This window comes from Vombatus ursinus, unplaced genomic scaffold (genome assembly GCF_900497805.2).
Source record: "Vombatus ursinus unplaced genomic scaffold, bare-nosed wombat genome assembly UNPS02014770.1, whole genome shotgun sequence".
NCBI classification, from domain to species: Eukaryota; Metazoa; Chordata; class Mammalia; order Diprotodontia; family Vombatidae; genus Vombatus; species Vombatus ursinus.
In genome coordinates, this window is record NW_020954548.1 from 32,819,791 (window position 1) to 32,831,756 (window position 11,966).

The window sequence follows — 11,966 nt, forward strand, 5'->3', positions numbered from 1 at the left end:
ATTCTCCACTGATCAAATAATATTTGGAATATTATGTTCAATTCTAGGGGCCACATTTGCACATTGAAAAAATTGGAGAAAATCTGGAAAGTAATAACTCAGCTGATTATGTGCTTCAAAACCATGTCATATAAGAAATGGTCTAAGAAATTGGGCATATTTAGCCTAAAGCAGACAGGGACATGATAACTGTCACTTTACACGATGGTCCTTCAGATACCTGATGGGAGACTAGGTATATATTTTTCTAGAAAGTTGAACTAAATGCTATCGGTAAAAGTCACAGGAAGACAGATTCCATCTGAATGTAAAGAAGAACTCCCCCAAATGATGAGAAATGTTTAACAATAAAACAAGTCATCTCGTGAAACAATGAGTTCCCATCCCAAGGAATAAGTAGGAGCTATTTGTCAGGGACATTGTATGGATTGGTTTCCTACAATGGGATGTTTAATTTGTACTAAGTTTAGTTGGGCTAGACTGCTTTCAAGATTCTAAGAAGAGTAAAAAATACCCTAAGATTCTAAAAGTAAAAATGGGATACATTTGAGAAGTCAGGTTTTGAAAGGTATATTTTAGACCTTAGAAAATGAATGAGGGCATAGAAAGCTGAGTTTCAAGTATGATACCTACTCCATAAAACCAAGAGGAACAAAAAAGATACAGCTGGGGTACATGCTGGAATAAAGTATACACAGTTTCAAAATTAAAAGGCGAAAATGCCTGCATAGATCCTACATCTAATGTTTACATAGCCTGCGTTTGAGTATCTGGAGAATTCTCATGTCATAGAGCACACCACAGGATTCACACAGTCTCAGAAAATTAGCAGTCACTAACCAAAACACCTAAATCATTAGCATCCGCTCCTATGAACATTTAGTCAGCACTGCAGGATCTGTGAACAGGTAGGTAACTCACCGGGTACAGATGACCATGCAAGCAATTCCCAGAAGCTGCAGCTTGGCTCGGGGCACCACTCTCAGCTTTAGGTAACGATCCACACATTCCACTGTCATATGAAGGCAGAGGCTTGTAAAATCCTTCATGGTGGCAACTTCTACTAGCCAGTCAATCAAAATGTACCTATGAAACAGCACCCACATCCAGAGTCTGCATTAGCAAAAACATTAAAAAAGTTATACTTCATAAAGCTAACATATCTCCAATACAATTTTTTTCTCCCACAGGAGAGAACTTTCTAAAACAAGCATACTCTAAACCCAACCTTGACCATGGCTGAATCAACCTGTGCAAAAGAACAAGCTATGGTCTAGGTGATTGTTTCCATGATGCATGGAGATGCTAAATGATTAATTTGGGTGAAACGATCAATTCCAAAGAGATCACAAACCTGAATCGGTCATGGGGTAAGCTTACTGCCCGCCTTGGACTGCCAGATCCTTCTTTTTATGCTCCATTACATCCGCAAGAAGACTGCTCAGTCAAGTGTGTCTAAATTCCTGTAAACTAGCTGTTAGCCTCAAGGCCATGGGTTAATAACCCTTTAACAAAGGCTAAAGGATCATTTTCTGCTTTTACATGACACTGACAAAACCTTCACTAGAGCTGGATATTCAGTTTGAAGTTCTACATTTCAAGATGGTTGTGTAAAAATTAAGAAAGTTAAGGTGAGAAAGAAATTCTTTAGGGAGACATGAAGGGAATACTTAGAGAGCAGTAATACCTTATTTATCTGGAATTCACTTATCCAGGAAACCCAACCAACTAGATCATAGCCCAGAACTAGAAAAAAAGTAATAAAGGTCTCTGGGCGGTCAAAATGATGGTCACAAAATGAATGAACTAAAACTCATGCACTTGAAAGAGCTCTTTGGTCTGCCACTAAGAGTACATACACTAAATCAATGCAAACAAGCTTAGTTTGGTCTCTTTGTCTATGGCTATTGTTGGGCTAGAGTGGAGGAGCTTTGAGAAACAGGCACATAGATGGGGAAAGAAGGGATGATAATAATAGACGGTCAAACACAGTCTAATCTTGAAGGAAACATCAGAAAAGTCACTAAAAAAGGTAGGGCACTTGGAGGCATGTAGCAAAAGAACAAACAGCTTTATATAACATACCTAAAAAAGACGCCAAAGTCGCAACATAATTATAGTGGTCTAATAATTGTTGGTCATAATAATAACCTAATCATGCATTTCTGAAAAGCTAAATTGTATTTAATATAATTTTAAGTGGGTAGGAAGTATGACAGATTAAAAAACAGCTAAAAATGTTTAAATAAAAAAAAAACCCTTTAAAGTGTCTCAGTTAAGTTGAAAACTTGATTTATGTGTAATCATTCATCCCTAATTATGCTGGATAAACAAACACTGCCCAGTAAAGAATCCAAAGAAAGCAGTTCTCTGCTTCCTGGGACCTCAAAGAATGCTCTGGCTATTCATACCTGAGTGCTTACCTCATTGTGTCATTCATTCCCTTCTGCACAGTGAAGATGCTCTCTTTACTGACAGGGTGAGAAGCCTGAAAGAGCTGCAACACCACCTCATTTGAAGATTTTGCTTCTAATCCAAGCTGGTTTCCATTTCCACAAGCTTTGGCTAAAGATAACTTGAGAAGAAAACACAATACCAAAAATAAGCCTGAAGGACACACTTGTAGTAATTCATAGTAATAAAAAGGGATGGATTTGGAGTCAGGGGCCTGGGCTCATGGTCCGCCTCACACACTTAGTGCAAGATGAGGCCAAGTCACCTCCTCTCATCTGTAAAATGTTGATATTAGACCAGATGACTTCTAAGGTCCCTCATAGGCTTTCTTGCAGTATCCTATAGCAGAAAGATTCCTGGGTTTGTAGTCAGAGGACCTGGGTTCTCATCTCAGGTGTGCCCCTGGACAATGCATTCACTTCAGCTGAAGGCACAGCGGATAGAGTGCTGGAACTGGAGTCATGAAGACCCCAAGTTCACATACAGTCTCAGAATACTTAGTAGCTGAGGAGATTATTCCAGGTGGTGTAGAGATTATTATTAGAACAGGGCATTAGGAAAGACTTAAAGATGATAGGACTTAATTGAGCCTTGAAAAGTTTAGAATTTAGACTGTCAAAGGGGAAAGGAATGTCCTCTTCTTGCCTTTCCACCTTTGGGTAATATAAAGAAAGAACACTACATGAGGAGTCATGTACAAGAGAGATCAGACTTGCTCTGCGTGGTCCCGGATGCTATAACTAGGAGCACTAGGTAGAAGTGGCATAGAGAAAAACGTAGGCTTGACTTAAGAAAAAAAAAATGCCAAAGAATTAGAACTATTTAGAGTGGAATGGGCTACCTTGGGAGGTGGTAAAATCTCCCTCCTTCAAGGTTTTAAGGCTCAGACTGGATACCACTTGTTGGGGATATTATGGAGGGAATCCCTGCTCAGTTATCAGCTGTACAAGATGGCCATTAAAGTTTTTCCTAGCTACTCGATGCTGTGCTTTTGTGAGTTAAGATGATCTGGTTTTTAACCCAAGAAGGGCCACTGATTTTCCACTCTTCACCTTTCTGAGCCTCTTTCTTTATCTGTAAAATGTGGAAAATATCTATTCTAGATAACTCACAGGGTTTTGTTAGATGAGAGATAAAATGTAACGATTAAAATAAAACATACTTAAGATACGTACACTGGCAACCAGAGTAAACAAACAGTAATGTTCTGGCTTCAGACGATTTTACCTGTGCTTCCCAACAGCCCTTGGTTGCATAGTCCCTGAGTTTCCGGAGGCTCTGGAGGTATCTTCCAGGGTCTGACATCTGTCAATGGAAGAACATCACCATGAATTTATGTCCTTTTTTTCTTTTGTGGAACTCAGGTGTGACTATACCATTTCTGCTCCCCATCCCCTTAAGAGTGCCATGACTCGGCCCATCAGCACCCCCATGACTATCTAAAAACCCTCAAATTCTGCAAAGTGCTGCCAGCATAAAACCAGAGTCCTCTACGCTACATCAGAGACATGGAAGGGTCTAGGCTAGGAGACGGGGAGGTTTGTTTGCCCTATTGTTATGATTTTTGCCGTATCAAAAAGTCCATTTTGAGTAAGAACACAATATTTTTCATTTTAAATCAATCAATAAGAATTTATTAAGCATTTACTACAAGTCAGGCAGAACATTAGGTGCTGCCGACACAAAGACAAAAACTGAACAATCCCTGTCCTCAAGGATCTTACACGGTATTGGAAGAAACATACACATAGGTAGAAAATGTACACAAAGTAAAGGAGGGTAGGGAACACTAGCAGTGGAAGGGGCACAAGGAAAGAAGATTCAAGGTTACTTACAGCAGTCCTCTGACTACTTTCCCAAAGGAGGTAAGAACTATTTAAACATCCCTGATTAGATGATGCCTCAAACATTTCAAGTGCTTCTTTTCTTTTCTCTTCATCCTAGGAATAAGTCAAAGCATAAATTCTCTTTCACTTAAGACCAGCCACATATTAACTTTTATTCCCACTTCTATTTACGTTGATATGCATGTTACATGTAGACTATTCTAACAAGCAATTGGATATCCATCCTTAAGGGTCAGCATGATTAAGAACCTGGAATGAGTCACTAAGGGAGGCTATGGAATCTCCATCCCTGCTATCTTTAAAAAGTCACCTTATATGGAATGAGCAATTCATGGCTTATGCAGAAAGATTTCCATACCTTTGCAAGCTGAGTTGGGAGCCCTTCCCTCAAGCAAAGCCGAATTATCGATACCCTGGAGAATTATACTACGTGGTGACAGCTAACTGGGATGTAATTGGTGATGCCCACAGAATCTTTCAGGGAAGGAGTATAAGACTGTTCACCCTTCCACTAAAGCACCTCCAAACTGCTCTGCTCTTTGCAGTCTTGTGCTGGGTTTATGACTTTTGTCATCTCCCTTCCTATCAGCTTGGACACAGTCACTTCTTGTTGCTGCCTGGGTGCTTGTCTCTAGTATCCACACTTGCCTTACCACCCTCTGGCCTGCCATGGGCTGAAGATCAGTTAGCCAAGCTTGAAGAAACAAGGCCCGGAGTGGTTTTGGCACCTTTTATTCTCCTGCTTCCACGTGTATGTATTATGTATATGTCACCAGGAGAAAACTGTACTCTGAACATAGTTTTAGAATTTCAAATCTATGCATAACTGGTTAACTTACCTCAAAAAGGCTCAAAACTTTACCCAAACAATATAGTATAGATCCTTTATGAACCTTAAAAGAAAAGGAAAGTCAATTACTTCAAAAGATCGCTTGAAAATTTTCCCTCAAAACCCCTGGCTGAAGAGAGTACCTAAGCTAGGTAGGGGTAGAGGGCAAGTAACGAGGCAGACCCCTTCCTAAGTGTGAACACCACAGCTCCGTGGGGCTATTGTAAACTATGGGCTGTTCTCTCCCACGTTTAAAGGAAGAAGAAAAAGAACTCCAGTGTATCCCATTGCCTGTCCTCTAACTCTATTTTACAGTTAAATTTCTCAAATGAATATTTTACAATTGCCATGTAAATGTCCTCCTTACCTGGTCTCTGTTCAACCCCTGGCAATCAGGCTTCTATATCCATTCCACAGCATTTCTTCTCTCCATGGTCACTACTGGACCCCAATCACCAAATCCATTGGCCCATTTTCAAACCTCATCCTTTTTAACCTCTATGCAGTTGCTGATAGAGTAGACTAGTGACATCAAACTCACATAGAAATGGGGGCCACTAATTTGTACATAAGGCCCCTTGCAGGGCACATATTGACTTAATTTTAAAATGAAATGTTACCTATATTTTACTATATTTCTACTAATTTTGTTAAAAATTTCCCAAGTCCATTTTAATATGGTTCTAGTGACTCGGGAGGGTTGTGGGCTGCATATTTGACGCCTCGGGAATAGATGAGTCACATCTCCCTGATGCCATCTCCTGCCTCAGCTTCTGAAACCATCCTTAAGCAGGTTCTCTCTTTCTACTCATCTGATTGCTTCTTCCCTATCTCCATTCCAGTCTCTTACTCCCTCCCATCCCCGGGGCTGGAGCCTCACTGGATTTCTTCTTCCTTCTTTGTGCTCTCTTCTCATGTTCTCCTCAGTTTCATTAGCTTCCACTGCCACTTCTTGGCAGAAATGGCCAGTTCCAATCTTTCACAAACCCAGATCCAATGCCAGCTCTATAGTGACATTTAACATACTGCTGTAACTTCTGACTCAACATGTCCCAGAAGGAATTTACTCCCTCACCAACATCAACTGGCCCTCCCTTCTGACTTCTATTACTATTAATGGCACCACCGCTCTCTCCATTGATGGCTCTCCGCCATCTTTGACTTCTCATTCTCCCTGGCCTCTCAAACCCAATGAGTCTCTTAGTTGTAACCATTCATCCTTTACAAGGCTTCTTTCTTTTTGATTCAATAAACATTAAGAGCCTACTATGGCACAAAGAACTGTCTTAAAGATCCCTTGCTACTGCCAGTATCCTGGTCCAGGTTCTTATCATTTTATTCATGCCTGAACACCATTACAGTTATAACAGTATTGCAACACCTTTCCCTCTAATGTATGTTGTACATCGATGTCCAACTGATTTTTATAAAACACTGCTCTGATTTCATCATTTCTTTGCCCCAAAATTTTCAATAGCTCCCCACTGGCTACATGATCACTTATCAACTTCTTATTTGGCATCCAAGAAACAATTCAATTTAACCTCAACTTGGTTTTTTAATTCAATTGAACAAACATCGACTACTTGTGTACAAGGAACCTTAACTTTCACTCTTCCCCTACAAGAGCCCTTTTCCTCAACCCAGTGAGTCTCCTGAGTGTCCCAAGAACACACCTTTTGCTTTCCCACTTCTACTCCTTTGCTCACACCATCCCTGTTCTGTTGATAGATACAAATCCTGCCACCTCTTCAAGACGAAGCTCAAATCTCCCAACCTCTACAACTTCCTTTTCTGACAAGCCAAGGGTCTTTTTCCTCCAAAGATCTTTAGCAATTATTGTCTATGTTTCATTGACTGGCTAATTACATGCTTGAGCCATCTTATACAGTTATTTTAAATGACTTAAGTATTTCCTTTTTATACATTTGTGTTTTATCTTTCCAGCTTATAAATTCCCCATGTCAGGGAGTAATCCCTTTAACTTTTCTGTAACTCTCATAATGCTGGATACACATCAGGTACCTAAACATTTGTTGATTAGACTTTTCAAGCTTTTATTCACATTCCTTAGGGTCCTGGCTATGCCAGCTAAAACTGAGATATTATCTACTCTGAAGCACTAAAAATAAACATTTATCCAATATTCACTACATGCAAATTGTTATTTTAGATTTTTTAAAAGCTTAAGGTGACCTTCAAATGAAAGGAACTGTATTTTTTTTATGGTAATTTTCATTTATTTTTTGTTTTCAACATTTACTTCCACAAGATTTTGAGTTCCAAAATTTCACCCCATCTCGCCCCTCCCCCCACCCCAAGATGGCATGCATTCTAAATACCCCTTCCCCTAGTCTGCTTTCCCTTCTGTCTCTTCCCCCCTTCTCTTATCCCCTTCCCCTTCAATTTTCCTGTAGGGCAGGATGGATTTCTGTATCCCATATTTCCCACTTGCATGAGAAAACATTTTTTTTAAACATGTGTTTTTAAAACTTTGGGTTCCAAATTTTCTCCCTTCCTCCCTCCCCACCCACCCTTCATTGAAAAGGCAAGCAACTCAATATAGGTTATACGTGTGCAGTTATGCAAAACACTTCCATAGTAGACACGCTGTGAAAAGCTAACTCTATTTCCCTTATTCCTATCCTGCCCCCCCATTTATTCTATTCTTTCTTTTGACCCTGTCCCTCCTCAGAAGTATTTGCTTCTGATTACCCCCTTTCCCAAACTGCCCTCCTCTCTATCATCCCCGTATTCTCTTGTCCCCTTACCCCCCTATTAGGAATTGTATTATAAAAGTGTGGATCCTTACTTTTTGAAACTGACATTCTGCTTTGAGGCTTTCAAAGACTACAGCTTTACAGCAGCTCCCAGACACAGACCATGGAGGGCGAATAAATAGCCAGATAAATGGAGCAGCATTAACATTCAGGCGTTCCGTTAAGCTGAAGAAACGTGATGCCTTTAATCCATTCACTTCTGCACGACCCTCATCAGAAATAGACACTGGAATAATGGACAGGAAAAAAAATAATCTAGTAAGTGCTTAATAAGGCTTGTGGCTCTGACCTGGCTTGATATGAAAACATGGAAAGATCTTGTTTATCAGATGGTCAAAAGTTTTAACTATTTCAGGAAGAAATTCTGGAAACATCTATAAAGCTATACTGTTAAAATAAGTTCCTTGGCAAAGAACATCTAATCAAAGCCATTGAGAAACATCAACAATAAGGCATATATTCCCGGGCACAGATAACAACATTAATTTTTAAAAAGTTGATCTACAAAGACTGAGAACATTTTAAGAAGTTCAAAATGGGTGTTATCTCTTCATAACATTTTACAATCAAAGATCAAAGGGGGGCTAAATGCCTCTGATCTATACCAGTCTCCCATAAACTTGTTAGAGACCCTGGCCCTGCTCAGCTGAACACTTACAGCCTTCATTGTAGAGGTAGGCAATCCCCAGCTTCACCGCAGCTTCAAAATTACCACTTTCAGCAGCCCTAAAAAAAGAACACCAAGGGCTGATTAGAGATTTTATTCTTTTAAAGGTTAGTGTTACAGAGGCGTTTGAAACCAGCTACAAGTCATCTTTTGACTTAAAATTGCTCCAATTCACTTGGACGTAAACCTTTGGTTCAGTTCAAGTCAAAGTGGATCTGATACAACATGTATGTTCAAAAGACAAGAATGAACATTTCTTTATTCATTTACACTGTAAGTGCCTATCAGGATGATTAAGACTAGGGCTAAGTATAACATATAGGGATACAAGAGTAAAAAGTATAGCCCCTTTTTGCTATGAGCTTAAAGTTTATTGGGGCAAACTAGATATAGGGCTCAACTGAAGGAGAATTATAAAGATATAAACTCATGGGTGGTAACGTATTGTGGTCTATAAATGCCGAGGAAACACAGCAAAGAAACAATAAAGCAGGGGAACGATTTCCAGAGAAGACTTAATTTCCAAAGGTTTCAGTAACAGTGCATCAGTTTAGGTTAATGAAGACTAATTTGAATAAGGGAAGTTTTATTTGCAGATTATTTTTAAAACACACATAGTTTTATTACTTTTAAGTGCCTCTACTAGACTAAATAATTTTTTTTTCTTTTTTCTTTTTTTGATTAGGCAATGGGGTTAAGTGACTTGCCTAGGGTCACACAGTTAGTAAGTGTTATGTGTCTGAGGCTGGATTTGAACTCAGGTCCTCCTGAATCCAGGGCCAGTGCTCTATCCACTGCGCCACCTAACTGCCCCTAGACTAAATATTTTCATTAAAGAATCTTTGGGTACCTGTTTAATTAGATAACAATGAACATTTCTATTACATTTTAAGGTTTACAAACATTTTCTTCATAATTCTCCTCACAGAAGGTCTTTAAGCAAAGCCTAAGTGACTATATGTCAGGGATGCTGTAGAACAATTCTTCTTCAGATGTACTGGTCTAGATGGCTTCTAAGGTCCATTCTAACTCTTGAGATTATCTACAAAGCCTTCTACAATCCGGATTGTGCTTACTTCTCCAGACTTAAAGTCTCCTGAAGGTAGTGGCATTTAACATGAGCCTTGAAAGACAGTAGGATTCTAAGAGGTGGAGGTGAGAAAGAGCATTACATGCATGGGGAATAGCTTGCGTAAGTGTGGAGGTAGGAGATGGGATATTATATATAGGAGACAACAAATAAGTCAGTTTGACTGAAGTAAAAAGTGCATGAGTTAGAGTAATATATAAACAGACTGGAATGATAAGCTGGAGGCCAGTAAGGGAAATGATGAGGGCCTAATGGAGGTGAAATTGCCAAGACCAGGCAATCGACTGGATATGGAGGATAAGAGAGTAAAAAGTCAAGGAAAACTCCTAGGTTGCAAAATGAAGGTAAATGGGAAAATGATGGTGTTCTTAAAGGTGTGTTTAGAGGGTAGGATAATGAACTTGTATTTTGGACAGAGTCTGAGATTCCAATGTAACATCTGGGATTCTGGGTGGAGATATCAAGAAAGCAGCTGGGAATATATATTTCCCCAGATGTAAAATAAGGCGTTTAGACTAGGATGTCTCTAAGGCCCTTTATGCTCTAAAATTCTGATTACTCTGTGGGTTAGAAGTTTCTACAATTGACTGAAACAACTGGCCACTGCTGAATTTGGCTATTGAGTTTGAAGGATCAGTGGTTTAAAATGATACAACAAAGGTTACCTTTCAAAAAGCTTTAGGTTCTCCGGAGAAGGCCACATCTCCCGAAAGCTTGCAGATGCCCACACACTGGCATGGTTATCTACAAGATACTTAAGATGTGGATGGACCTACAGAAAAAGAGAAAAGATCTCACTAAAATGTCTTCCTAAGGATTCTTTTAAACAAAGTATAAATTTACTCTTAATTAATTTGAAAGCAATTCATTAAGCATTTAGCACATGCAAAATAATGCTGGGTGGGGGTATACAAATACAATGAAGACCTGGTCCTTTTTAATTCAATTAATATTTATTGTCTACCAAGTTTAAGGCATTGAAGATACAAATATTGAAGGGAAAAAAAGAAAAAAGAAAAAGTCCCTGCCATTAAGGACTTAATTAAACATGATAAAACATATATAAGAAAACACACGCACACACACATATACATATAATAACCATAGTGTATAGCAAACATGCTAGGAACACAAGTACAAAATACTATATGAGATCAGAGCAAGGAAAGATCATTTGTGACTAGGAAGCAGGAGGTTATCAGGAAAAGCTTCATGGAGGAGGTAGCATTTAAATTGGGCTTTCAAGGACGGGTAAATTTTCAAAAGGTAGAGAGGTGAACAGGGAAGAGAGAGTAAATATTCAAGGCACAGGGAATGTTGTGGACAAAGCTGGTGGGGGAAGGAAGGGAAAGACTAAAGAGAACACACTTTCACTTAGAAACTATTTGGGTTGCTTACCCTTTCCGGGCCTCAGTTTCCTCATCTGTAAAATGAGGGGACTGGACTAGATGGCTTCTAAGGTTCCAATTCTAAATCCCATGATCCTAAATAGTTAATCACGGTTGAAATTTTAACCTAAGAGCTTCTACAGTGAGAAAAAAAAATACTCAGTATAGTATTGAGTAAGTTACTGAATGATACAGTTGGACTTGAAAAGAAAAAAAGATGATGAATAGGGAAAAAACAAATATAAGGATGTAACTAAAAGGATGTTTGAACAAAAAAAAAGATTGGGAAGAGGGTGAGTTAGAAACAATTACAGATTTTATAGCACAAAACACTGGAATTATGTTTAGAAGTTCTGTTAAATGTGAAGATTAGATCAGATAGCTGTCAAGGTTCCTTCCAGCTCTGAATGTTAAGAATAACATTTGTGGCTTGAGAATATATTTTTGAGTCGAGTAGTAGAAGTAGAAAAGCAGGAAAGTTTCCATTATTTCTAACAAACAACTTAATGGCAAAAACATCAAATCTGGCAATTATAAAGTCAAATATGAGTGTAAGCTCTTACAGATCTCACAAAACAGGGAAGGCTTGGAGCATCAGCTCGGTGATGGTTTATAAATTGGCAATCTAAGGACAAGCCCAGCTAAGTTCAGAGACTTTACCTCATCAGAAAATTGGACACCAAGTGATAAAGTTTTTCAATCACTGTAACTCATAAGAACCATCTACTAAAGCTTGGAGGGGCTATCATGTGCCTTGATGGGTAGTACATACACAACTTCAACTTACTATATGAAACTTTTCAAATCCCATGAGGTCTGAAAATATTTGTTATGGGATGAGAGGAGGCGATTATGAGCTATAGCAAAAAAAAAAAAAAAAAAAAAAAAAAAAAAAAAAAAAAAAAAAAAAA

The 11,966-nt window shown here is 38.8% G+C and overlaps 1 protein-coding gene across 3 annotated transcripts in view; it reads right to left on the reverse strand.

Moving 5' to 3' along the window:
- The window catches only part of CCNF (cyclin F), a 36,490-nt gene that overhangs the window by 17,650 nt on the left and 6,874 nt on the right, over window positions 1–11,966 (reverse strand). For all 3 annotated transcript variants that reach the window (XM_027863199.1, XM_027863198.1, XM_027863196.1), the window contains exons 3-10: window positions 10,333–10,439; window positions 8,569–8,636; window positions 7,943–8,136; window positions 5,141–5,194; window positions 4,290–4,394; window positions 3,682–3,759; window positions 2,424–2,575; window positions 922–1,086 (exon numbers count right to left, since the gene is read on the reverse strand). In XM_027863199.1, coding sequence (XP_027719000.1) covers window positions 922–1,086; window positions 2,424–2,575; window positions 3,682–3,759; window positions 4,290–4,394; window positions 5,141–5,194; window positions 7,943–8,136; window positions 8,569–8,636; window positions 10,333–10,439 — 923 coding nt within the window. The remainder of the gene's footprint in view (window positions 1–921; window positions 1,087–2,423; window positions 2,576–3,681; window positions 3,760–4,289; window positions 4,395–5,140; window positions 5,195–7,942; window positions 8,137–8,568; window positions 8,637–10,332; window positions 10,440–11,966) is intronic.